Genomic DNA, 26,898 nt, shown 5'->3' on the forward strand with positions numbered 1-26,898 from the left:
CTAGTTCAACAAAGCAGTACAGTTACAATGTGTAGCTCTATCTGGTCGAGGAAGCCCCTTGTCATTCGATGTTCTATAACTACGCAGAGACATTTTGCTGTGCCTTTTAGGCTGAGCTGAGTTCACTACTGGCATTAAATCACATTTATGTGGTCCTAGCTGTGTTGTATGCTATTCCAGCTCTCTCATAACATCTCTTAGGAGCAGTATCCTGCTGACACTGACAGTAAGCACTAATGACTGGATGGTTAGATAATCAGAGGCTGGTGCTAGAGAGGACTCCAATGCCTGCTCCGGTGCGTCCTTCTCTGTTCATAGTGATGTTGACTGACATTGTAGGGAATCCAGTGAGGTTTCTAAGATCTGTTTATGTGATTACATGATTTCGTTATCTCCAATGACATGAAAGTGGCAATAATACTTTCTCTTCTGAGTAAAAACCTTTCAATGTCATACATTTCAGAGAGTTGTTAGGGAAAAAAGTGCATCTGAAATGGACTAGTGTGAACGTTATTTTTACAGTACGTATTTCCTTTTTTGCCAGTGTCTGTGAATGACAGATCCAACATCCCATTTTGCCAGTGCCTGTGAATGACAGATCCAACATCCCATTTTGCCAGTGCCTGTGAATGACAGATCCAACATCCCATTTTGCCAGTGCCTGTGAATGACAGATCCAAAATCCCGTTTTGACAGGTCCTGTGTAGCAGAAGTAGAGAGTTGTGACAAGCTCACGCAGCAGAAAATTGTGTGTGGTGTGTTTGGGCTGTGTGTGCGTGTGTGTGCATGTGTGTATTTCTACTTTGCACTTTCTTCCACTACAAATCTACCACTCCAGTGTTTTACTTGCTATATTGTATTTACTTTGCCACCATGGCCTTTTCTGCCTTTACCTCCCTTATCTCACCTCATTTGCTCACATTGTATACAGACTTATGTTTCTACTGTATTATTGACTGTATGTTTGTTTTACTCCATGTGTAACTCTGTGTTGTTGTATGTGTCAAACTGCTTGCTTTATCTTGGCCAGGTCGCAATTGTAAATGAGAACTTGTTCTCAACTTGCCTACCTGGTTAAATAAAGGTGAAATAAAACAAATATGAAATTGTGGACACGTGTGTAGTCGTAGTCCATAGCTCTAATATCCCGTGGTTTAGCTCAGGCACCCAGGACAGAGGGGGCAGGTGCTTAATTCAAGTGTCCACTCTCTTGCCACATGAAACCCCACCAGACAGCACCTCTCTTCCCCTCCTCTGCGCATCACTGCCCTGCCTCCCGTGCCTGATCATAGCCCAGTCCATGACCCCACCATGCCTGACGCCTGACACACAGAGGGCAGACAGAGGAATGTGCACGTACTCTGATAATCATAAGGGGGATTAGGTCTCTTTGGAATTGAAGGCTTTATAATTAATTAATATTTAGTCGTGTACTCACTTCCTCCCTGCCACTACAATGGCATGAATAAATGACTGACCTGTTTTAATGGGAAATGGCCTGTTTTCTGAGAACACCCTGATCCATGTTAGAATAGAGGATAATAAAAAATTTGATCTGGCTCTGTTGGGGAAATATTTGAGGAGAGGTTTAATTTTTAAAAGTTGATATTCTTAACTTTACTAGGGATAGGGTTTAAACCTAAAAATAAAAAAATTATCTGAAGAAGTCTAAGAATTCTGCCTAGTGTCAATCAGTGTGGACATAGGATGACATCTAAACCAAATAAAAGTAATATCCAAGTTTCCCATTATAATGATGTAGTGCCGGGGTCAGGGATTTTGTGATATGACCAGGATAAACTCCGGAGCCATTGTCAGGTTACATGGGTAACAGTAACGTCTCATATAGTTCTGTAAGTTCTCAACTGTGTACAGCTAAATGTGTTGTAAATTGTGTACTGTGTGGTTCTGTTCAGGTGACTGCTACCTGACTGACTGGACAGTGTGGAGCCCGTGTCAGCTGAGCTGTGTCAGTGGAGATGACCTGGGGTTCGGTTCAGTGCAGGTCAGATCCAGAGCCGTGCTGGCCCAGGAGCCAGAGAACCTACTGCAGTGTCCAGAACAGGAGTGGGAGGCCCGGCCCTGCACTGGTCAGTCTACGCGCACACACACACACACACACACACACACACACACACACACACACACACACACACGCATACATACACACATTCAAAAATTCACACTTGCATTTGTTCCTTTATGATATTATATGAGCTATTTGTAGTCTTTACTGATCCATATCTCTCCTCCCACTACAGAGGGCCAGTGTTATGAGTAGTCTGTACTGACCCATATCTCTCCTCCCACTACAGAGGGCCAGTGTTATGAGTAGTCTGTACTGATCCATATCTCTCCTCCCACTACAGAGGGCCAGTGTTATGAGTAGTCTGTACTGATCCATATCTCTCCTCCCACTACAGAGGGCCAGTGTTATGAGTAGTCTGTACTGATCCATATCTCTCCTCCCACTACAGAGGGCCAGTGTTATGAGTAGTCTGTACTGATCCATATCTCTCCTCCCACTACAGAGGGCCAGTGTTATGAGTAGTCTGTACTGACCCATATCTCTCCTCCCACTACAGAGGGCCAGTGTTATGAGTAGTCTGTACTGATCCATATCTCTCCTCCCACTACAGAGGGCCAGTGTTATGAGTAGTCTGTACTGATCCATATCTCTCCTCCCACTACAGAGGGCCAGTGTTATGAGTAGTCTGTACTGATCCATATCTCTCCTCCCACTACAGAGGGCCAGTGTTATGAGTAGTCTGTACTGATCCATATCTCTCCTCCCACTACAGAGGGCCAGTGTTATGAGTAGTCTGTACTGACCCATATCTCTCCTCCCACTACAGAGGGCCAGTGTTATGAGTAGCCTGTACTGATCCATATCTCTCCTCCCACTACAGAGGGCCAGTGTTATGAGTAGTCTGTACTGACCCATATCTCTCCTCCCACTACAGAGGGCCAGTGTTATGAGTAGTCTGTACTGATCCATATCTCTCCTCCCACTACAGAGGGCCAGTGTTATGAGTAGTCTGTACTGATCCATATCTCTCCTCCCACTACAGAGGGCCAGTGTTATGAGTAGTCTGTACTGACCCATATCTCTCCTCCCACTACAGAGGGCCAGTGTTATGAGTAGTCTGTACTGACCCATATCTCTCCTCCCACTACAGAGGGCCAGTGTTATGAGTAGTCTGTACTGACCCATATCTCTCCTCCCACTACAGAGGGCCAGTGTTATGAGTAGTCTGTACTGACCCATATCTCTCCTCCCACTACAGAGGGCCAGTGTTATGAGTAGTCTGTACTGATCCATATCTCTCCTCCCACTACAGAGGGCCAGTGTTATGAGTAGTTTGTACTGATCCATATCTCTCCTCCCACTACAGAGGGCCAGTGTTATGAGTAGTCTGTACTGATCCATATCTCTCCTCCCACTACAGAGGGCCAGTGTTATGAGTAGTCTGTACTGATCCATATCTCTCCTCCCACTACAGAGGGCCAGTGTTATGAGTAGTCTGTACTGATCCATATCTCTCCTCCCACTACAGAGGGCCAGTGTTATGAGTAGTCTGTACTGACCCATATCTCTCCTCCCACTACAGAGGGCCAGTGTTATGAGTAGTCTGTACTGATCCATATCTCTCCTCCCACTACAGAGGGCCAGTGTTATGAGTAGTCTGTACTGATCCATATCTCTCCTCCCACTACAGAGGGCCAGTGTTATGAGTAGTCTGTACTGACCCATATCTCTCCTCCCACTACAGAGGGGCCAGTGTTATGAGTAGTCTGTACTGATCCATATCTCTCCTCCCACTACAGAGGGCCAGTGTTATGAGTAGTCTGTACTGACCCATATCTCTCCTCCCACTACAGAGGGCCAGTGTTATGAGTAGTCTGTACTGATCCATATCTCTCCTCCCACTACAGAGGGCCAGTGTTATGAGTAGTCTGTACTGATCCATATCTCTCCTCCCACTACAGAGGGCCAGTGTTATGAGTACAAGTGGATGACAGGAGCGTGGAGGAGCTCCTCTCGACTGGTCTGGTGTCAGAGATCTGATGGATTAAATGTCACAGGTATATGTGTGTGTGTGTGTGTGTGTGTGTGTGTGTGTGTGTGTGTGTGTGTGTGTGTGTGTGTGTGTGTGTGTGTGTGTGTGTGTGTGTGTGTGTGTGTGTGTGTGTGTGTGTGTGTGTGTGTGTGTGTGTGTGTGGATAGTAAAATAATACATATTTGGACCAGTGAAAACATTTTGCTGGTCCCCATAAGGAAAAAGTTTATTTTAGGTTTGGGGATAGGGTTAGGGTTTTGGAGTTAAGGTTAGAGTTAGGGGTTAGGGTTAGTACTAGGTTTTGGGTTAGGGGTTAAAGACAATAGGATTTTGAATGGGAATCAATTCTTTGGTCCCCACAAGGAGAGTAAAACAAACGTGAGTGTGTGTGTGCTGCTTATACCCCACCTTCTGTCAGAATGCAACCACCAACACTCCTTATTTTAATTAAACAAATCCCTTTATATATTTGCCTACTTCATATGCCAGTGAATTAGAAGTCACTAAACCCTTCTCTAAGGACGAATATTGAGTGGTATCCTACTGTAGCAAAATATTTCAGTCGCTGACTCTCGATTTAGTAGCTACATTATAATAACTTTAACTGCCTGAATGTGTGCGATGTGAATAAGCTCAATAGCTCCAATGAATAGTACAATGCAGTTCTGCTGCAGTCAGCCGCCCAGCTCTCTCCAGGTCAGGTGCCTCTGTGGCTGATGATAATGAGGTGGATACGAGGTGGATTCGGTCATTTAAAACACTGTTTCTGCCCGTCGGAGCGAGTGGCGTTTGTTCGTTCGAAGAAGAGAGAGAATTCTTTCCGAGCACTTCCTGACTGCTTGTCACTGTGGAGCCGAGGCCACGTGTGTGTGGGTATGCTTTCCTGTGTGTATGCGGGTGTGCCATCGAGTGTGCGTGTGCATGTGTTAGTGTGTGTGTGTAGGTGAGGAGGATTTAATCCTCGACAATGACACATTTAAAATCTGCTGGCCGTCACACGTCAGCTTTAGGTCTGTGACTGCTATCTCTGCCTCGGTGGTGCTCAGAGCTCAGAGGTTCTAGGTGAAGAGTTACAGTGTGTGTGTCTTATTCAGCAATGAATCCTCTGAGGAATGAATAACCAGCGATGAATAATCTGAGGAATGAATAACCAGCCATGAATTCTCTGAGGAATGAATAACCAGCCATGAATTCTCTGAGGAATGAATAACCAGCCATGAATTCTCTGAGGAATGAATATCCAGTGATGAATCATCTGAGGAATGAATAACCAGCCATGAATTCTCTGAGGAATGAATAACCAGCGATGAATCCTTTGAGGAATGAATAACTAGTGATGAATCATCTGAGGAATGAATAACCAGCCATGAATTCTCTGAGGAATGAATAACCAGTGATGAATCATCTGAGGAATTAATAACCAGTGATGAATCATCTGAGGAATGAATAACCAGCCATGAATTCTCTGAGGAATGAATAACCAGTGATGAATCATCTGAGGAATGAATAACCAGCCATGAATTCTCTGAGGAATGAATAACCAGCCATGAATTCTCTGAGGAATGAATAACCAGCCATGAATTCTCTGAGGAATGAATAACCAGTGATGAATCATCTGAGGAATGAATAACCAGCCATGAATTCTCTGAGGAATGAATAACCAGCCATGAATTCTCTGAGGAATGAATAACCAGTGATGAATCATCTGAGGAATGAATAACCAGCCATGAATTCTCTGAGGAATGAATAACCAGCGATGAATCCTTTGAGGAATGAATAACCAGTGATGAATCATCTGAGGAATGAATAACCAGTGATGAATTCTCTGAGGAATGAATAACCAGTGATGAATCATCTGAGGAATGAATAACCAGTGATGAATCATCTGAGGAATGAATAACCAGTGATGAATCATCTGAGGAATGAATAACCAGTGATGAATCATCTGAGGAATGAATAACCAGCGATGAATCATCTGAGGAATGAATAACCAGTGATGAATCATCTGAGGAATGAATAACCAGCGATGAATCATCTGAGGAATGAATAACCAGCGATGAATCATCTGAGGAATGAATAACCAGCGATGAATCATCTGAGGAATGAATAACCAGCGATGAATCATCTGAGGAATGAATAACCAGCGATGAATCATCTGAGGAATGAATAACCAGTGATGAATCATCTGAGGAATGAATAACCAGTGATGAATCATCTGAGGAATGAATAACCAGCGATGAATCATCTGAGGAATGAATAACCAGTGATGAATCATCTGAGAAATGAATAACCAGTGATGAATCCTTTGAGGAATGAATAACCAGCCATGAATTCTCTGAGGAATGAATAACCAGCCATAAATTCTCTGAGGAATGAATAACCAGCCATAAATTCTCTGAGGAATGAATAACCAGCCATGAATTCTCTGAGGAATGAATAACCAGCAATGAATCCTCTGAGGAATGAATAACCAGCGATGAATCCTTTGAGGAATGAATAACCAGCCATGAATTCTCTGAGGAATGAATAACCAGTGATGAATCATCTGAGGAATGAATAACCAGTGATGAATAATCTGAGGAATGAATAACCAGCGATGAATCATCTGAGGAATGAATAACCAGCCATGAATTCTCTGAGGAATGAATAACCAGTGATGAATCATCTGAGGAATGAATAACCAGTGATGAATCATCTGAGGAATGAATAACCAGTGACTAATAGCACTGACTTTGGTGACAACTTGTTTATTGTGGAAAAATGTACTTACTACGACTGTGATAATTATGTGGTTGTCTCAACTAGCTACACTATATATATAAAAGTATGTGGACACCCCATCAAATTAGTGAATTTGTCAATGACAAACCTGACAGGTGTATAAAATTGAGCACACAGCCATGCAATCTCCATGGACATTGGCAGTAGAATGGCCTTACTGAAGAGCTCAGTGACTTTCAACGTGGCATTGTCATAGGATGCCACCTTCCAACAAGTCTGTTCGTCAAAATTTCTGTCCTGCTAGAGCTGCCCCTGTCAACAGTAAGTGCTGTTATTGTGAAGTGGAAACGTCCAGGAGCAACAACGGCTCAGCCGCGAAGTGGTAGGCCACACAAGCTCACAGAATGGGACCGCTGAGTGCTGAAGCGCGTAGTGGATAAAAATCGTCTGCCTCTGGAAGTGGGTTTCTATGGCTGAGCAGCCGCACACAAGCCTAAGACCACCATGCGCAATGCCAAGAGTCGGCTGGAGTGGTGTAAAGCTTATCGCCATTGGACTCTGAAGCAGTGGAAACGTGTTCTCTGGGGTGGTGAATCACGTTTCACCAACTGGCAGTCTGACAGACGAATCTGGGTTTGGTGGATGCCAGGAGAACGCTACCAGCCCGAATGCATAATGCCAACTGTAAAGTGTGGTGGACGAAGAATAATGGTCTGGGGCTGTTTTTATTTGTTCGGGCTAGGCTCCTTATTACCAGTGAAGAGAAATCTTAACGCTACAGCATATAATGACAATCTAGACAATTCTGTGCGTCCAACTTTGTGGCAACAGCTTGGGGAAGGCCCTTTCCTGTTCCAGCATGACACATGCAGAAAGCGAGGTCCATACAGAAATGGTTTGTCGAGATCGGTGTGGAAGAACTTGACTGGCCTGACCTCAATCCCACCTTTGGGATGAATTGGAATGCCAACAGCGAGCCAGGCCTAATCTCTCAACATCTGTGCCCAACCTCACTAATGCTCTTGTGGCTGAATGGTAGCATGTCCCCGCAACACTGTTCCAACATCTAGTGGAAAGCCTTCAGAAGAGTGGAGGCTGTTATAGCAGCAAAGAGAAGACAAACTCTATATTAATGCCCATGATTTTAGAATAAGACGTTCGACAAGCAGGTGTCCACATACTTTTGGTCATGTAGTGTATCTTAATATGAATGCACTGTATGTTGTTCTGGATACAACTAAAATAAGAATAAAATGTAAAAAAGTGGTTGAAACATTTCTGTAAACTATGGTTAACTTTTGATGTTTGGTGTGTGTTCATACAGTATGACATTACAAATCGAATCTAACTTTATTTTTAACATGCATTTATCTAGACAGCTAAATACACCTTACATTTGTTAGGTAGGTGTGCATGATTCATGATATAGCCTGAATTCACACTCATCGTATATTAATGATGCTGTAGATCCAATGCCAAGGCATTCCACAGCCATACGCTCCAGATGGTATGCATATTTCATGCATATTATATCAAATCGTTTTTTTGGCATATACCCTGTATTTCCTTGATGTAAACGCTTCTTTTCATGCCATGTGGCTTCCGCATATGATTTGCATACGCTATGTGTGTGTGTGTGTGTGTGTGTGTGTGTGTGTGTGTGTGTGTGTGTGTGTGTGTGTGTGTGTGTGTGTGTGTGTGTGTGTGTGTCCATGTGCATCACTATCATGAATATTCTAAACATCTTCTGATAGATTAGCAGTTTTCTGCCGACAGTATCATTTTTCTGAATAACTTGAAGCATTCCGTCCAGGATTACTCTCTAAGTGTTGCTACATATATATTTCTTGTGAAGTGGCACCTCTCATTCTCTACAGCTCCGGTACATATTGTAGAATACCTGGTAAAGGGTGCTGTTAAATCGAAGGAAGCACTGGAACCTTTTCCATCCTCCAATCACTGATAAAAGTTACATTTATTATGATTACGCTCCAGACTTTACCCCTCCCTGGCTGCTACGGTAACCCTGTTACTTTCAGCCTGGTTATAGTGGTGCTGTTTAAACTCCTAATGACAAACCTAGTCCTGACTGCCACCTACAACATTGTCATAGAAACCACACTTATCAGCAAGGAAGGGTTGTAGTACTGACTGAGCTGTGAATCTGTTCTAGTTCCCTCCACTACACTACCATATCCCTCCTCTGTATAACCTTGGTCTAGTTGGTCTAGTTCCCTCCACTACACTACCATATCCCTCCTCTGTATAACCTTGGTCTAGTTGGTCTAGTTCCCTCCACTACACTACCATATCCCTCCTCTAGGTGTAGTTGATCTAGTTCCCTCCACTACACTACCATATCCCTCCTCTAGGTCTAGTTGGTCTAGTTCCCTCCACAACACTACCATATCCCTCCTCTAGGTGTAGTTGGTCTAGTCCCCTCCACAACACTACCATATCCCTCCTCTAGGTCTAGTTGGTCTAGTTCCCTCCACAACACTACCATATCCCTCCTCTAGGTGTAGTTGGTCTAGTTCCCTCCACTACACTACCATATCCCTCATCTAGGTGTAGTTGGTCTAGTCCCCTCCACAACACTACCATATCCCTCCTCTAGGTGTAGTTGATCTAGTTCCCTCCACAACACTACCATATCCCTCCTCTAGGTATAGTTGGTCTAGTTCCCTCCACTACACTACCATATCCCTCCTCTAGGTGTAGTTGGTCTAGTCCCCTCCACAACACTACCATATCCCTCCTCTAGGTGTAGTTGGTCTAGTCCCCTCCACAACACTACCATATCCCTCCTCTAGGTGTAGTTGGTCTAGTTCCCTCCACAACACTACCATATCCCTCCTCTAGGTGTAGTTGGTCTAATTCCCTCCACAACACTACCATATCCCTCCTCTAGGTGTAGTTGGTCTAGTTCCCTCCACAACACTACCATATCCCTCCTCTAGGTGTAGTTGGTCTAGTTCCCTCCACTACACTACCATATCCCCCTCTAGGTGTAGTTGGTCTAGTTCCCTCCACAACACTACCATATCCCTCCTCTAGGTGTAGTTGATCTAGTTCACCTCCACTACACTACCATATCCCTCCTCTAGGTGTAGTTGGTCTAGTTCCCTCCACTACACTACCATATCCCTCCTCTAGGTGTAGTTGATCTAGTTCCCTCCACTACACTACCATATCCCTCCTCTAGGTGTAGGTGATCTAGTTCCCTCCACAACACTACCATATCCCTTCTCTAGGTGTAGTTGGTCTAGTTCCCTCCACAACACTACCATATCCCTCCTCTAGGTGTAGTTGATCTAGTTCCCTCCACTACACTACCATATCCCTCCTCTAGGTGTAGGTGATCTAGTTCCCTCCACAACACTACCATATCCCTTCTCTAGGTGTAGTTGGTCTAGTTCCCTCCACAACACTACCATATCCCTCCTCTAGGTGTAGTTGATCTACTTCCCTCCACTACACTACCATATCCCTCCTCTAGGTGTAGTTGGTCTAGTCCCCTCCAAAACATTACCATATCCCTCCTCTAGGTGTAGTTGGTCTAGTTCCCTCCACTACACTACCATATCCCTCCTCTAGGTGTAGTTGGTCTAGTCCCCTCCACAACACTACCATATCCCTCCTCTAGGTGTAGTTGGTCTAGTTCCCTCCACTACACTACCATATCCCTCCTCTAGGTCTAGTTGGTCTAGTTCCCTCCACAACACTACCATATCCCTCCTCTAGGTGTAGTTGGTCTAGTTCCCTCCACTACACTACCATATCACTCCTCTAGGTGTAGTTGGTCTAGTTCCCTCCACAACACTACCATATCCCTCCTCTAGGTGTAGTTGATCTAGTTCCCTCCACTACACTACCATATCCCTCCTCTAGGTGTAGGTGATCTAGTTCCCTCCACAACACTACCATATCCCTTCTCTAGGTGTAGTTGGTCTAGTTCCCTCCACAACACTACCATATCCCTCCTCTAGGTGTAGTTGATCTAGTTCCCTCCACTACACTACCATATCCCTCCTCTAGGTGTAGTTGGTCTAGTCCCCTCCAAAACATTACCATATCCCTCCTCTAGGTGTAGTTGGTCTAGTTCCCTCCACTACACTACCATATCCCTCCTCTAGGTGTAGTTGGTCTAGTCCCCTCCACAACACTACCATATCCCTCCTCTAGGTGTAGTTGGTCTAGTTCCCTCCACTACACTACCATATCCCTCCTCTAGGTCTAGTTGGTCTAGTTCCCTCCACAACACTACCATATCCCTCCTCTAGGTGTAGTTGGTCTAGTTCCCTCCACTACACTACCATATCACTCCTCTAGGTGTAGTTGGTCTAGTTCCCTCCACAACACTACCATATCCCTCCTCTAGGTGTAGTTGATCTAGTTCCCTCCACTACACTACCATATCCCTCCTCTAGGTGTAGTTGGTCTAGTTCCCTCCACTACACTACCATATCCCTCCTCTAGGTGTATTTGGTCTAGTTCCCTCCACAACACTACCATATCCCTCCTCTAGGTGTAGTTGGTCTAGTTCCCTCCACAACACTACCATATCCCCCTCTAGGTGTAGTTGGTCTAGATCCCTCCACAACACTACCATATCCCTCCTCTTGGTGTAGTTGGTCTAGTTCCCTCCACTACACTACCATATCCCTCCTCTAGGTGTAGTTGATCTAGTTCCCTCCACTACACTACCATATCCCTCTTCGAGGTGTAGTTGGTCTAGTTCCCTCCACAACACTACCATATTGCTCCTCTAGGTGTAGTTGGTGTAGTTCCCTCCATTACACTACCATATCCCTCCTCTAGGTGTAGTTGATCTAGTTCCCTCCACTCCACTACCATATCCCTCCTCTAGGTGTAGTTGGTCTAGTTCCCTCCACTCCACTACCATATCCCTCCTCTAGGTGTAGTTGGTCTAGTCCCCTCCACTACACTACCATATCCCTCCTCTAGGTGTAGTTGATCTAGGTCCCTCCACTACACTACCATATCCCTCCTCTAGGTGTAGTTGGTCTAGTCCCCTCCACAACACTACCATATCCCTCCTCTTGGTGTAGTTGGTCTAGTTCCCTCCACAACACTACCATATCCCTCCTCTAGGTGTAGTTGGTCTAGTTCCCTCCACAACACTACCATATCCCTCCTCTAGGTGTAGTTGGTCTAGTTCCCTCCACAACACTACCATTTCCCTCCTCTAGGTGTAGTTGGTCTAGTTCCCTCCACAACACTACCATATCCCTCCTCTAGGTCTAGTTGGTCTAGTTCCCTCCACAACACTACCATATCCCTCCTCTAGGTCTAGTTGGTCTAGTTCCCTCCACTACACTACCATAAACCTCATCTAGGTCTAGTTGGTCTAGTTCCCTCCACTACACTACCATATCCCTCCTCTAGGTGTAGTTGGTCTAGTTCCCTCCACAACACTACCATATCCCTCCTCTAGGTGTAGTTGGTCTAGTTCCCTCCACAACACTACCATATCCCTCCTCTAGGTGTAGTTGATCTAGTTCCCTCCACAACACTACCATATCCCTCCTCTAGGTGTAGTTGGTCTAGTTCCCTCCACTACACTACCATATCCCTCCTCTAGGTGTAGTTGGTCTAGTCCCCTCCACAACACTACCATATCCCTCCTCTAGGTGTAGTTGGTCTAGTTCCCTCCACAACACTACCATATCTCTCCTCTAGGTCTAGTTGGTCTAGTTCCCTCCACAACACTACCATATCCCTCCTCTAGGTGTAGTTGGTCTAGTTCCCTCCACTACACTACCATATCCCTCCTCTAGGTGTAGTTGGTCTTGTTCCCTCCACAACACTACCATATCCCTCCTCTAGGTGTAGTTGGTCTAGTTCCCTCCGCTACACTACCATATCCCTCCTCTAGGTCTAGTTGGTCTAGTCCCCTCCACTACACTACCATATCCCTCCTCTAGGTGTAGTTGGTCTAGTTCCCTCCACAACACTACCATATCCCTCCTCTAGGTGTAGTTGGTCTAGTCCCCTCCACAACACTACCATATCCCTCCTCTAGGTGTAGTTGATCTAGTTCCCTCCACTACACTACCATATCCCTCCTCTAGGTGTAGTTGGTCTAGTTCCCTCCACTACACTACCATATCCCTCCTCTAGGTGTAGTTGGTCTAGTTCCCTCGACTACACTACCTTATCCCTCCTCTAGGCGTAGTTGGTCAAGTGCCACTACAGTGTCCCTCCTCTTATCTTCTCTACCCTTCTATTGTATATATTGATTTACCCCAGGTTAGTTCAAATAAAAGCTGAGTGTGAAAGCAGCAAGCCCCTGTCTTTTTGCCTAAAGGCAAAATCACTTAAAGGGATGAGTCCCAAGTTGCGTTCCAAATGGCACCCTTTTCCTTATATACTGTAGTGCACTTATTTTGCCCAAGTTCCATAGAGCTCTCATCAAAAGTAGTGCACTATGTATGAATTGAGGTGGCATTTAGGACACAGCCATGCTGTCCTTGATATCTGAAGCATTAAAGCCCAGGTACTGTATCAGAATGAATGGTGCAGTGAAAGCATCAACTCACTACAGTACACACAACTCATCTGAGATCCAGAGAGCTCTGTCTGCTTCCTGTTTATCTAAGTGTGTCTCTCTGTATGCTTGCTCTCTGGGATGGTGCGTAATGTGTGGTGTGTATCTGCTGAACCATGAATTAATAGGATTGTTTTCGTCAGGGGGTTTGGGGAGAAATTCTGAACAGCTAGCTATCAGAGTGCTCTAATTACTGAATTATTGCAATATCAAAATATACTGCGAGGGGGGTAATGAGAGAAATAAAGAGAGGGAGGGAGGAGAGGCATGTAGAATCTAAGGGAGCGAGAGAGGGAGAGAGAGAGCGGGAGAGAGAGTGCAAAACAGAGAAGCGGTGTGTAATGTCTCTGATTCAAGTTGTCTGCAGCACAACAGTCTGAAGTGCAGCAACAAAGACAGCAGTCCAAGCTAACAACCTGGGCCACATGTCCGCTGCTGTGTGTGTCACAGGAGGTTGGTGGAACCTTAATTGGGGAGGACGGGCTTGTGGAAACGGCTGGAGCGGAATCAGTGGAATGGTATCAAATACATCAAATGCATGGTTTCCATGTGTTTGATGCTATCCCATTCACTCCATTCCAGACATTATTATGAGCCTTCCTCCCCTCAGCAGCCTCCACTGGTAAGGGTGTGTGTGTGTATGTGCTTATCTGCTTGCATTAGCGCAAGTAAATGTACAGAATGCACCCTCTCTTCCATCCCCTCGCTGCCCCCAACCCCTCCACATTGACACTTGCCCTCTGACCTCTACCCTACAGGTGGCTGCCCTCTGACGGCCCAGCCCTTGGCAGACCGATCATGTGACCCAGCCTGCAACAAACCGCGCTCCTTCTGCACAGAGGTGAGTCTGGAAACAGAAAGAAAGAGAGAGATGGGGAGAGAAAGAGAGAGAGAGAGAGTCAGACAGACCCTGTGGGGATGGCACCAGTCCATCTGGGTTAGTTGACAAAACAGAGGAGGTAAAAAAGAATACTGAAGAGGAAAACAGCTGTTAGTCTCTGATGGTGTGCTCATGCCGTTGTTATGGTGTTCCTAGTACACGTGCAGATGAATACCCCTGTACTTACTGTATCGCTACAGGGATCGTTGCATCTGCCGTAGCAGGAGCCTACTACATAAATGTACGTAAAATGACAACGCATGATCAAGAAGACTATTTTCTTTTTCAATTATACTTCCTCTTAACTAAACTCCCTCTCACATTATCAAGCATCTCACAGGCAATCCCAGAACCAGTACAAATAACATAGAACATGTAACTTCAATGATTTTCTATTAAATGTTTTTCATTCTTAGTCTTATGTGAGCAAGAAATATCCCATAATATACAGCCTGGTCTTTGAAGTGTAGTCTGTCTCTCCTCGGGCTGAGAGCTTCCAGCATTTGTGTTCACTACAAACAGAGTCAATTTCCTGGAAACACCAGGGGACCAGTTAAATGGGTACACTAGGAGTGTGTGTGTGTGTGTGTGTGTGTATGGGGGATCGGCACCGTCTACACACACACACCCATGTCAGAACACATTAGAACCAGTCAGTATTACTAACATCATGAACTAGGACTCAGGCCTCTAGTCAGTGCTAGCTGAGTGGGCTGTGAGACAGCTACAACAACATGTCTAGCTGAATATGACTCAAATGTGTCTGTTTGTGTAGTGTTTGTATTGTGACTCTGCTCTTTTATACTGAACAAAAATATAAATGCAACATGTAAAGTGTCGGTCCAATAAGTTGAAAAAGAAGATTCCAGAAAATGTCCATACACACAAAAGCTTATCTCTCTCAAATTTTGTGCACAAATTTGTTTACATTCTTGTTAGTGAGCATTTCTCCTTTGCCAGGACAATCCATCCACCTGACAAATGTGGCATATCAAGGAGCTGATTAAACATCATGATCATTACACAGGTGCAACTTGTGCTGGGGACAATAAAAGGCCACTCTAAAATGTGCAGTTTGGGCACACAACACAACGGATGTTAGAAGTTTATAGGGAGTGTGCAATTGGCATGCTGACTGCAGGAATGTCCACCAGAACAGTTGCCAGAGAATTGAATGTTCATTTCTCTACCATAAGCCTCCTCCAACATTGTTTTAGAGAATTTGGCAGTTCGTCCAAACCGCCTCACAACCACAGACCACGTGTATCCAAGCCGGCCCAGGACCTCCACATCCGGTTTCTTCACCTGCTGGATGGTCTGAGACCAGCCACCCGGACAGCTGATGAAACTGTGGGTTTGCACAACCAAAAAATTTCTGCACAAACTGTCAGAAACCGTCTCAGGGAAGCTCATCTGCGTGCTTGTTGTCCTCACCAGGGTCTTGATCTGACTGCAGTTCGGTGTTGTAACCATGGTGGTTATGGTATGGGCAGGAATAAGCTACGGACAATGAACACAATTGCATTTTATCGATGGCAATTTGAATGCACAGAGATACCGTGATGAGATCCTGAGGCTCATTGTCATGCCATTCATCTGCCGCCATCACCTCATGTTTCAGCATGATAATGCACTGCCCCATGTCTCAAGGATCTGTACACAATTCCTAGAAGCTGAAAATGTCCCAGTTCATTCATGGCCTGCATACTCACTAGCCATGTCATCCATTGAGTATGTTTGGGATGCTCTAGATCGATACGACAGCTCAGTTCCTGCCAATATCCTGCAACTTCACACAGCCATTGAAGAGGACTGGGACAACATTCCACAGGCCACAATCAACAGCCTGATCAACTGTATGTGAAGAAGATGTGTCGCTGCGTGAGACAAATGGTGGACACACCAGATACTGACTGGTTTTCTGATCCACACCCCTACCTTTTCTTTAAGGTATCTGTGACCAGCAGATGCATATCTGTATTCCCAGTCATGTGAAATCCATAGATTAGGGTCAAATTATTTTAATTGCCTGATTTCTTGAACTGTAGCTCAGTAAAATCTTTGAAATTGTTGCATGTTGCGTTTGTATTTTTGTTCAGTATATGCTGTTGTTTTAAGTGATTTCCCAGGGCTGGGGGAGAGGAACAGTGTTTCTGTGATTGTGTATGCTGTATATCCTGTTCCATTTCATTTTTTCTGTCTGTCAGATTCCCTGTTTTTTCTGTCTATGTATGCATGCATGCATGTGTGTGTATACGTGAAGATGTGCGTGTGCGTGTACGTGTGTGTGTGTGTGTGTCTGTGTCTGTTTGTGTGTGTCGGTGTGTTTGTGTGTGTCGGTGTGTTTGTGTGTGTCTGCATGCACATGCAGGTCTTGGTGTGTGTGTAAGCTGTGTGTGCCAGCCACAGACTCGGCAGTGTGTTGTTTAGCCCCATGCTGCAGAACCAGGCTGCATAACAAACCAGTGATAAAGCTGCTGTATCCTCATCCTGCCCCTCTCTTTGTCTGCCACTTTGGTTATGCTAATCAGCCTTCCTGTTTCCTGCCCTGTTCTTTCATCCGTCGACCCTGTGTTTGTGTGTGTGTGTGTGTGTGTGTGTGTGTGTGTGTGTGTGTGTGTGTGTGTGTGTGTGTGTGTGTGTGTGTGTGTGTGTGTGTGTGTGTGTGTGTGTGTGTGTGTGTGTGTGTGTGTGTGTGTGTGTGTGTGTGTGTGTGTGTGTGTGTGTGTTCAGCCGTACAGCCACTGATTGCATTGTGGGTATTTCTTCTCGGGGTGATTATCCTCCGGAGATTGCTGGGGAATTGGGGAACCCCCCGCCAAGCAGGCAGATGAATGAACAGAGAGAGAGGGATGAGAGAAACAGAGCACCAGAAACCTCTGTGTTAGGCAGATGAATGAACAGAGAGAGAGGGATGAGAGAAACAGAGCACCAGAAACCTCTGTGTTAGGCAGATGAATGAACAGAGAGAGAGGGATGAGAGAAACAGAGCACCAGAAACCTCTGTGTTAGGCAGATGAATGAACAGAGAGAGAGGGATGAGATAAACAGAGCACCAGAAACCTCTGGGTTAGGCAGATGAATGAACAGAGAGAGAGGGATGAGAGAAACAGAGCACCAGAAACCTCTGTGTTAGGCAGATGAATGAACAGAGAGAGAGGGATGAGAGAAACAGAGCACCAGAAACCTCTGGGTTAGGCAGATGAATGAACAGAGAGAGAGGGATGAGAGAAACAGAGCACCAGAAACCTCTGGGTTAGGCAGATGAATGAACAGAGAGAGAGGGATGAGAGAAACAGAGCACCAGAAACCTCTGTGTTAGGCAGATGAATGAACAGAGAGAGCGATGATAGAAAGAAGGAGAGAGAGAAGAATAATAGAAAGAGAGAAAGAACATGGGTTAACCTTTGGGGTTGCTGGCTGTATACCCCAACCCAAACCTACCCCACCCTTTAAATCTCAAAGCATGAATTTCTGTCTGACCCCCCCCCCCCTTTCAAAGCAGCAGTAGCATCACAAAGGGGTTTGAAACGTGCAATGGTTCATTTTAATACTGCCAAGATATGAGGCTGAGCTCAAGCTGAGGGATGATTCATTCAATTACACCTGAGAATATTTGATAAGAAATAACCTTACTTAAAATCCAACTCGATGCTTAACCAGGTCAGTGGCCTCCAACAGCTTTATTTGCTCTGCTAAACGAGATGAAACTGACAAAAATGATTTTATATTGACCGTCTCTGACATGCCTGCAAAGCAACCCCTTGATGTGCGAGTTCATTTCCCTTATACATGTGTGTTCCTCCCCTCTTCTCCCAGGCGGGTGTGTGTGGTTGTGATGAGGGCTACACGGAGGTGATGACATCAGACGGCCTGCTGGACCAGTGTACGGTGATCCCGGTGTTAGAGATCCCCACGGCGGGGGACAACAGGGCTGATGTGAAGACCATCAGGGCGGTCAGCCCCACACAGCCCTCCAACAGCCTGCCTGGCCGAGCTGGACGCACCTGGTTCCTACAGCCCTTCGGACCAGGTACTCTAACCAGACAGATTTACTCTAGCAATTTACGGGACAGTAGGAACCATCCCAGACTTTCCCTAGTTGTTATTATGTGATATTGTCGAATCTTGTTAGAATATCGGCCTATATTTTGTAGAAAGTAAATGTGAATATATTCAGGAATTATAGCAGAATTTGCAGTAGAGCTACACAAAGGAAACCATTCTGCATGGTGTCATTCCCGGTAGCCACATTGTTTTTGCACAAATCCCTTAACGACGTCAAGAGGTATATGAACAGAAGTCTCACACCGGCCATTTGCACACATATTTAGGATTAGGCCGAGAATTTCTCATCCTCAGAATATCCATCAATTCTACTCACGTATGATGATGCGGTGGATCTTAATATTCACAGAAAAATTGAAGTACAATCCACCTGTAATAATTTACACACAACAGATGATCAGGAGAACATGTGGTGTGCTGCTCTACTGCACAGGAATGGAGGTGCAGTGAAGCCGTTCACATTAGAGTCCAATGTGAGCTGTCACTGACGTTGGTCACTTGTCAGTGTGCTGAGTGTGTGTGGTGTGTCCTTCTCTACAGATGGTAAACTGAAGACATGGGTCTACGGTGTGGCAGCTGGAGCTTTTGTTCTACTCGTCTTTATAGTTTCCATGACCTTCCTAGCCTGGTAAGTTAACCTGTTTGATAGTTTGTGTATATCAGTCATTTGAATGTATGTATGTATGTATGTATGTATGTATGTATGTATGTATGTATGTATGTATGTATGTATGTATGTATGTATGTATGTATGTATGTCATCACCTGTATGTACACTGAGTGTACAAAACATTAACCTCTACGACATCTGTGACCCATCCCACGGGACGGTTGAGCTAACGTGCTCTAATGTGATTAGCATGAGGTTGTAAGTAACAAGACCATTTCCCAGGACATAGACATATCTGATATGGGCAGAAAGCTTAAATTCTTGTTAATCTAACTGCACTGTCCAATTTACAGTAGCTATTACAGTGAAAGAATACCATGTTATTGTTTGAGGAGAGTGCACTGTTATGAACTTGAAAATGTATCAATAAACCAATTAGGCACATTTGGGCAGACTTGATACAACATTTTGAACAGAAATGCAATTGTTCATTGATCAGTCTAAAACTTTGCACATACACTGCTGCCATCTAGTGGCCAACACCAAAATTACGCCTAACCTGGAATAGTACATTGTGACCTTTCTCTTGCATTTCAAAGATGATTTAAAAAAGACATGCCTTTATATTGTCTTTTACCAGATCTAATGTGTTACATTCTCCCACATCAATTTCACATTATCACAAACTTCAGTGTTTCCTTTTAAATGGTATCAAGAATATGCATATCCTTGCTTCAGGTCCTGAGCTACAGGCAGTTAGATTTGGGTATGTCATTTTAGGTGAATATTAAAAAAAAGGGTTCGATCCTTAAGTGGTTTTAAGGACATCTGCTCTTTCCATGTCATAGACTGACCATGTGAATCCGGGTGAAAGCTACAGTATTATCCCTCACTTGTTAATTCCACTTCAATCAGTGTAGATGAAGGGGAGGAGACAGGTTAAATAATGATTTTTAAGCCTTCAGACAATTGAGACATGGATGGTGTATGTGTGCCATTCAGAGGGTGAATGGGCAAGACAAAAGATTTAAGTGCCTTTGAAAGGGTTATGGTAGTATGTGCCAAGCACACCGGTTTGTGTCAAGAACGGCAGTGCTGCTGTGTTTTTCACACTCAACAGTTTCCCGTGTGTACCGATAATGCTCCACCACCCAAAGGACATCTAGCCAACTTGATACAACTGTGGGACGTATTGGAGTCAACATGGGCCAGCATCCCTCTGGAATGCTTTTGACACCTTGTAGAGTGCATTCTCGGATGAATTGAGGCTGTTCTGAGCGCAAAAGCGTGGGGTGCAACCCAATATTAGGAAGGTGTCCGTAATGTTTTGTACACTCAGTGTATATCACTTCACGATCACATCAGCTTCATTTTTACCCATTCATTTTCATTTCAAATCATGTCATTATTTGTACTCTCGATTTTGCTTTTCTCTTTCCACCTCATCCGTTCATCCCTCTCCCCACCTTATCCGTTCATCCCCCCTCCTCCGTGCACCATCAGTCGGAGTAGTACCCGTCACTGTAACTGGAACCCTGAACGGTGCACTGATACGGTGGTCTGGAGAGGACAGAACGATCATACCATGGCTTATACGTGTCCTGACTGCCAGCATGAGGCACACGAACTAGAACAACAACGTCAATATCAAGAACAACAACCGCATCGGAATCATTGTCAAGATCAACAACAATTACAACAACAAAAACATAAATATCAGCAATTTCATCAACAAAATCAAAATCAACAACAACCACCACCACAACAAAATCAACACTGTCAGCAACAACCATATAATCAACAACATCAATATCAACAAGAAGCACAACAGCATCAACAACTAAACCATCATAAACAACAGAATCACCAACAACAACCACAAGGCATTGAAACAGTCATAACTTAGAGGTCCTGACCTAACGGCGGCCCTCGCTGCAGTGTTCACACAAACTCCCCTACCCTCTGTCTTTCTCTCCTCCCCACATCTGCTGTCACATGTGCCTGTCCGACCAATCACATGGAGCTATTGATGGAGGTGAGCAGGAAGTCATCCCCCCCAGGTCCCTCTGTTAGACCTCTGACCCCTCTGTGCTCCTGGAGTTTGTTTAGTAGTCTTTAGAGCACCTCCATACTTAAACATACTTCTGTACAGAATCCATTTTAGGAAGTCCCTTGGTTATTTGTTGAAGGACTACATAATATGGATGCCGTATATTTCTGATTTCAGAGATGCAGAACATTGATCTCATAGTTACTCTATAAAACAACCAGCTTTCACTTTTAATAGCATACTGTCCTCTTGTGGCCAGATAGAAGAATCACTCATCACCATTATTCAATGATCCCCTCACCATTCAAGCCTTTATTTGTTCCGTCCATTCTTCCCCATCCATTTATGATGGACACATTTCACAACATATCTTATTTACATTTGATATATATATATATATATATATATATATATATATATATATATATATTCATCATTGAGTTGTTATTGTCTCTCATCCCTGTGTTTTGTATGTGAAGTTGTGATGTGTGATATGTTAGAGCCTGCCCAGACATGCCATAGTGTTGTCATCATTATGCACCTATAGCTAACTGTCTACACTGTCTCTGTGTGCCATAGCCTAGTTTCCATTAAGGTGAGTGGGAACTGTTTGAGTGGGAACTGTTCTGGGCTGAAAAAAAGCTGCTTTCTGTACTGCGCTTGTACCCTCATCAGCTTCCTTTAGAGTTCAACCTCTCTCACATGTCTCAATATAAAAATGAATTACAGCAGGCGTTGAAATTTTCCATGAAGTGCTGTATTATCGACTGCACCATCACTTCAATGCTAGGACAAGGGCCACTGAAATGTGCTTCTGAAATGTTCCTTACTAATGCTGTAACCAACAGATGTGTTGTTTTTCCTTCAATGACAGTGGCAGTGTAAGAACAGAGTCATTGGCAATTTCAATATTGCCTTTTGCATGATGGTAGAACTGACCGTCTACTAAACGCATGGCCTTCAGCAGAATGATGCACGCAGCTCTTTACACGAGGCAAACGGTTTGAAAAGATAGCAGAGCAAGCTCTATGTATCAGGTGGGGGTAACTTAGCCATGATATGGATACGTCCTCCATTATTATGATGTCTAGGCCTACATATTAGGGCTAGGGGTATCTAAATGTCCTCTTCAATAATTGAAATATGAAACATGTAATAACAATGTTTTCTGCCATTTTTCTTTCCTAGTAAAAAGCCAAAGAAACCCCAGAGAAGACAGATGTATAACAACCGGCTCAAGCCCTTGACCCTGGCCTATGACGGAGACGCTGACATGTAAACCTCCTAATCTACCTGTGGCAGAATCATTTTACACTGACGTCATGGAGGCTGTCGTCGTGGAAACAGACAGATGGGTTGTCATGGAAACCCACCTTTGACCGTTCTTCTCAGGCTACCAGTGGGCGTGGCTTAAAATATCTGGAACTCTGGGAAGACTTCCATTATGTCACTGATTTATCAATAACAAAAAAATAATAATAATAAGTCAGACAGAAATCGAACCATGTTTGTTCATTAGTAGCGTAGAATTTTCCTTCCTCAATATTTTTGATTTATTTAATTTTTGTATAATTTGTTTCACAAGAGCCTTCACAAACTCTGTCTTCTTCTTAAGGAAGTCTGCCTTTGCTTATCTGCCATTTACTACTTTTTCTGTCAAATAAAAACGCCTTTTGAAACAAAGGTTGTTGGAGAGGGCCCTGAAAAAACACAATGAATTTTGCTGCAGAAGCATAAGTCCCTCCTTTACTACAGGTGCTCTGTTGAAAATGAAATGAGAAACACTTAACGCTTTTTTTATTTTTCCTGGAGAAAATCGCTGCCTCTCTATTTTTGTTCTGGACTGGATCCTTTTCCCTAGAAAATAAAACAAGAAGAAAGTGTCCTAATCTTGCAGAAATGCTGTCAACCTTTGTAGGAAATGTCTTTCTGCCTTTCCTTTTCTCTTCTGTTTTCAGGCGCAATATTGCACTATATTAGTGCAGCATGATATGTACTTATGTCTAGGAAGCTGCCTCTCTCAATACAAGATGATGTACAGTCTTGTGCTAGAAATGTAAAAAAGTAGACATTTTTTTCAAAAACAAAAACTCACCAACGTTTGTTAAGAATATTTTGCTTATTTTGCTTCTTGTATGTGATGATGATGATGATATGATGATATGATGATAGGACGGACGATGCCATGTAAATATTATTTATTTTGTGTGCACCACTTTACCTTTGTAGTATGTACAGCTGCATTTTACAGACATGGGTTCAAATAGTATCTGTTTTCAACTGCACTTAATTGAGCTTGCCTGGCGCAATGGAGCCATTGGAATAGTCCAAAAAGTGCAATCCCCACCCATCTGCCACTCCAGGCCAGGCTCAATTAAATGCTCAAAGTATTGGAAAGAAAACAAATACTGTTTGAACCCAATTCTGAACATGTCTCATTCTCTGCCTGACTGACTGACTTTACGTTTGTCTCCTGTTGGTTTCTCTGACTGTTGCTTTGAAGGCTTATTATGGTTAATAATTTTTTTTACATTTAATTTATTATCTTAATTCAACATCTCAAAGTGCACTGCAGGGAATCCGGAATCCGCATGGCAGAAAAATCACATTGCTCACACTATAAAGAAGCTAATTCAAAGAGCTGTTGAATGTTTGTTGAGAGAAACACAGCAGCAATTCTATTTGATGATGCTATTGAAAGGGTGTATTTTCACAGTACAAGAGCAATGTGATTCCTTTTCCCTACTGCGAGTTTGATTGAATCTGGTCTTAGTTGTTAAGACAGACAGAAGGGTGTGACTGGGTTTGTTCACAACGTCTTCTTTACATTCTGTTACATCAGAAGAGAGAGGGTCCACTTTATATCTTGGTCTAATATCTACTGCTGTGTAACATCATCAATCCTAACTAGAACAGCCTACTTGTATCCAAACTACTTAGGCGTATTGCTATATACATATCATACGTGATCTCTCAATGCTGTTCATATTCAGTGTGGCTGTTACATCGGTTGAGAGATGAGTGTGACTACAATGTCTACAATAATCACTCACACGCACTTATGCTTTGTTCTTTCTCCCTGCCTTGGTGCTATTCTATGATGGGTTATGTATTGCAAAAGCTAGATAGAATGTAGCCTAGGTAGCCACAATAACACCCCAAGGAATTCCAAGGAACAAATGCATCAAGGTCCTAGATGTAGCTCAAGCTTCTCATGCTAATGATGCAATGACATATCCGAAGAGTCAGAGTCCTCTGTCTGAAAACAGGTTATATGCATAATATTGGCTGTGGCGGACTAGCAGTTGGTAGTGCAGACTGTTTACTCAATGGTATAGATGGACAAACCTCATGTAAAGTAAATGAATCCGTTACAGCTGTTCTATTCCCCAGAAAACAAAGAGGGTATTGAATTGTGGTGGTAGAGACAGATGGACATACAGACGGACAGACACATCGTTGATCATTTTGAGGAGTCTGTTGCCAGCTGGTCAAAGGAATGTTCACTTTTTTAAATGAGTTGTAAATAAATGACTGCATAATGTTTTTATTTAATAATTATTTATGTATTATATATAAATAAGTTCATTTCTTTTTTTATTGCGCAGTGTTAAGTAAAAACCTCTCGAAGTGTGTGTGTGTGTGTGTGCGTGCGTGCGTGTGTGTGTGCATGAATGTGTGTTTCTGCCTATGTGTGTGTAACGTTAATGATCTTTGCTAAAGCGATACTGATGATTACCTTGTTAAAGCAAAGTCGCAGAGCTCTGTCCTTTTCCTACAGGTTGTTTATATGTATCTGACCAATTGCTGATAATAAATAAGAAAAACAAAATAATTGTGTCATTAGCTTCCATGACAAGGCTCTCATCATGCAGTATGCACCCATATTAAAAACGAATATGTTGTAATATCAGTCTACACCACTAGATGGCGATAGAACACTATTTAAGATGTCATTCTGACCATTCCCTCCAGCTAGGTCTTTGAAAATATATGTCTCCCCTCTTCCAGTGCAGAAGAAAATATAGATATAGAAACACTCCCTGAAGACGGCAGAATCTGTGAGAAACTCAGACCCAGGACACACGTAGGTCAGAAAGAGCTATACACACAGACGTCAGAGGACAGAACGGGCTTTAGCGAAGTCTGAGGAACTAGAGCTATTCCACTGTACATTTAAAATCACACTCTCTCTGGCCTGGACGATAGTGTGAAGATGTTTCTTCATCTTTAAGAGTCTAAGCTGGGGGGGATTGTTTGAAAATGATCATGCCAAGGATCATTTTGCTTTTTGCTTTTGAAATTTAGGACGCCTTTAGGTAGATATAAAAAATATATATAAAAAATATTAAATAAAACATTGAATTTGGCCTTACTGCTATTAGCCCATAGAAACGCATTTCATAACAGATACATACATGGAAAAACAGCTTTTTTAACTGCTACCAGGGTACCTTCAGATTAATCTTGTGGAGCTTGTGGGCATCCTAGAGCAAAACAACAGACACGTATGTGTTCGTGAGAGTCTCACCTTTCCATATTGGTGTGTAGACAAAACTGTTCAGATGCAACAGACGTTTTCGTGAGAATACGGATTTTCGGGATGTCTTGTGGTCTGACCAACACCGTTGTAGTTCAGTCACCTTCCAGGTCACCATTGGTGGATGAGGTGGATTGAGGTGCAGCCCATGCAACAAAACTAAACATATCTCTAGTTTAAACAGACAGATTTTGACGGGGATTACTTAATCATCTTTGTTCCTAGGTGGAACATAAAGCTTCCATGAGAGAGCACCACTGCTACCGATTTGATGCCTTTTTGGGAATGGTTTTCCAGGCTTGTCATGACAGGATTGTGCTTTACATTTACAGGTCATTCCTAGGTAATAGTCTTGTAGATGTTGTTTCTATGTACATTCTAGATCATTTAGTAAGTGTCCCTAATAGCAGCCTATTCCTTGTTTAGTGCACTATATTTGACCAGGCCCTGGTTTACAGTAAATTACATTCCTCCACTGAATCAGTTGCTTGTCCTCTCCTCTGCTTGTTAAAGTCATGTTTCGGTCTTAATCAAGCTTAATCAACCAGAGTCATCACACTGTCACAACTGTAATCATTGATCAGGGAGACTAACCACAGTCCGTCTGTGTGGCCTTGGTACTACCGTCCATTCAGCTCCTCTCATGATCATGTCTCCATCTCTGTGTGTGTGTGCATGCTCCTTAATCAACTTAATCAATTAACTTCCGTTGTGATACCACTTCTTGTTTCGACCTCTGAGTTATCAAGATCCAGGAAAATTTGATTAAGAGAGAGGAAATTTGAAGCACTTGATCATTTGGGTATCTCTCTCTCTCTCTCTCCCTCTCCCTCTCTCTCTCTCGCTCTCTGTCTCTCTCTCTCTCTCCCTCTCTCTCTCTCTCTCTCTCTCTCTCTCTCTCTCTCTCTCTCTCTCTCTGCTTCATAGATGACAAATCAAAATCTAATTTTATTTGTCACATGCGCCAAATACAACAGGTGTAGACCTTACCGTGAAATGCTTACTTACAAGTCCTTAACCAACAATGCAGTTGAAGAAATAGAGTTAAGAAAATATTTACGAAATAAACTTAATGTAAAAAATGTAATCAAAAGTAACACTATAAAATAACAATAGTAGACACTATATACAGGGGGTACCGGTACCGAGTCCATGTGCGGGGGTACAGGTTAGAGGTAATTTGTACATCTAGGTAGGGGTAGAGTGACTATGCATAGATAATAAACAGTAAGTAGCAGCAGTGTAAAAGCAAACGGGGGGGGGGTCAATGTAAACAGTCCGGGTGGCCATTTGATTGATTGTTCAGCAGTCTTATGGCTTGGGGGTAGAAGCTGTTAAGGAGCCTTTTGGACCTAGACTTGGCGCTGTAGTACCGCTTGGTGTGCGGTAGTAGAGAG

General features: G+C 43.7%; 1 protein-coding gene across 2 annotated transcripts in view; it reads left to right on the forward strand.

Moving 5' to 3' along the window:
- LOC115175661 (thrombospondin type-1 domain-containing protein 7A) overlaps positions 1-24,793 on the forward strand; it is a 186,702-nt gene extending 161,909 nt beyond the window's left edge. For both annotated transcript variants that reach the window (XM_029735072.1, XM_029735073.1), the window contains 6 exons: positions 1,917-2,090; positions 3,991-4,086; positions 14,112-14,194; positions 18,053-18,266; positions 18,842-18,929; positions 22,150-24,793. In XM_029735072.1, coding sequence (XP_029590932.1) covers positions 1,917-2,090; positions 3,991-4,086; positions 14,112-14,194; positions 18,053-18,266; positions 18,842-18,929; positions 22,150-22,240 — 746 coding nt within the window. In that variant the 3' untranslated portion in view covers positions 22,241-24,793. The remainder of the gene's footprint in view (positions 1-1,916; positions 2,091-3,990; positions 4,087-14,111; positions 14,195-18,052; positions 18,267-18,841; positions 18,930-22,149) is intronic.
- The last annotated feature ends 2,105 nt before the right edge of the window (positions 24,794-26,898 follow it).

The sequence above is a fragment of the Salmo trutta genome, chromosome 36, assembly GCF_901001165.1.
Source record: "Salmo trutta chromosome 36, fSalTru1.1, whole genome shotgun sequence".
NCBI lineage: Eukaryota > Metazoa > Chordata > Actinopteri > Salmoniformes > Salmonidae > Salmo > Salmo trutta.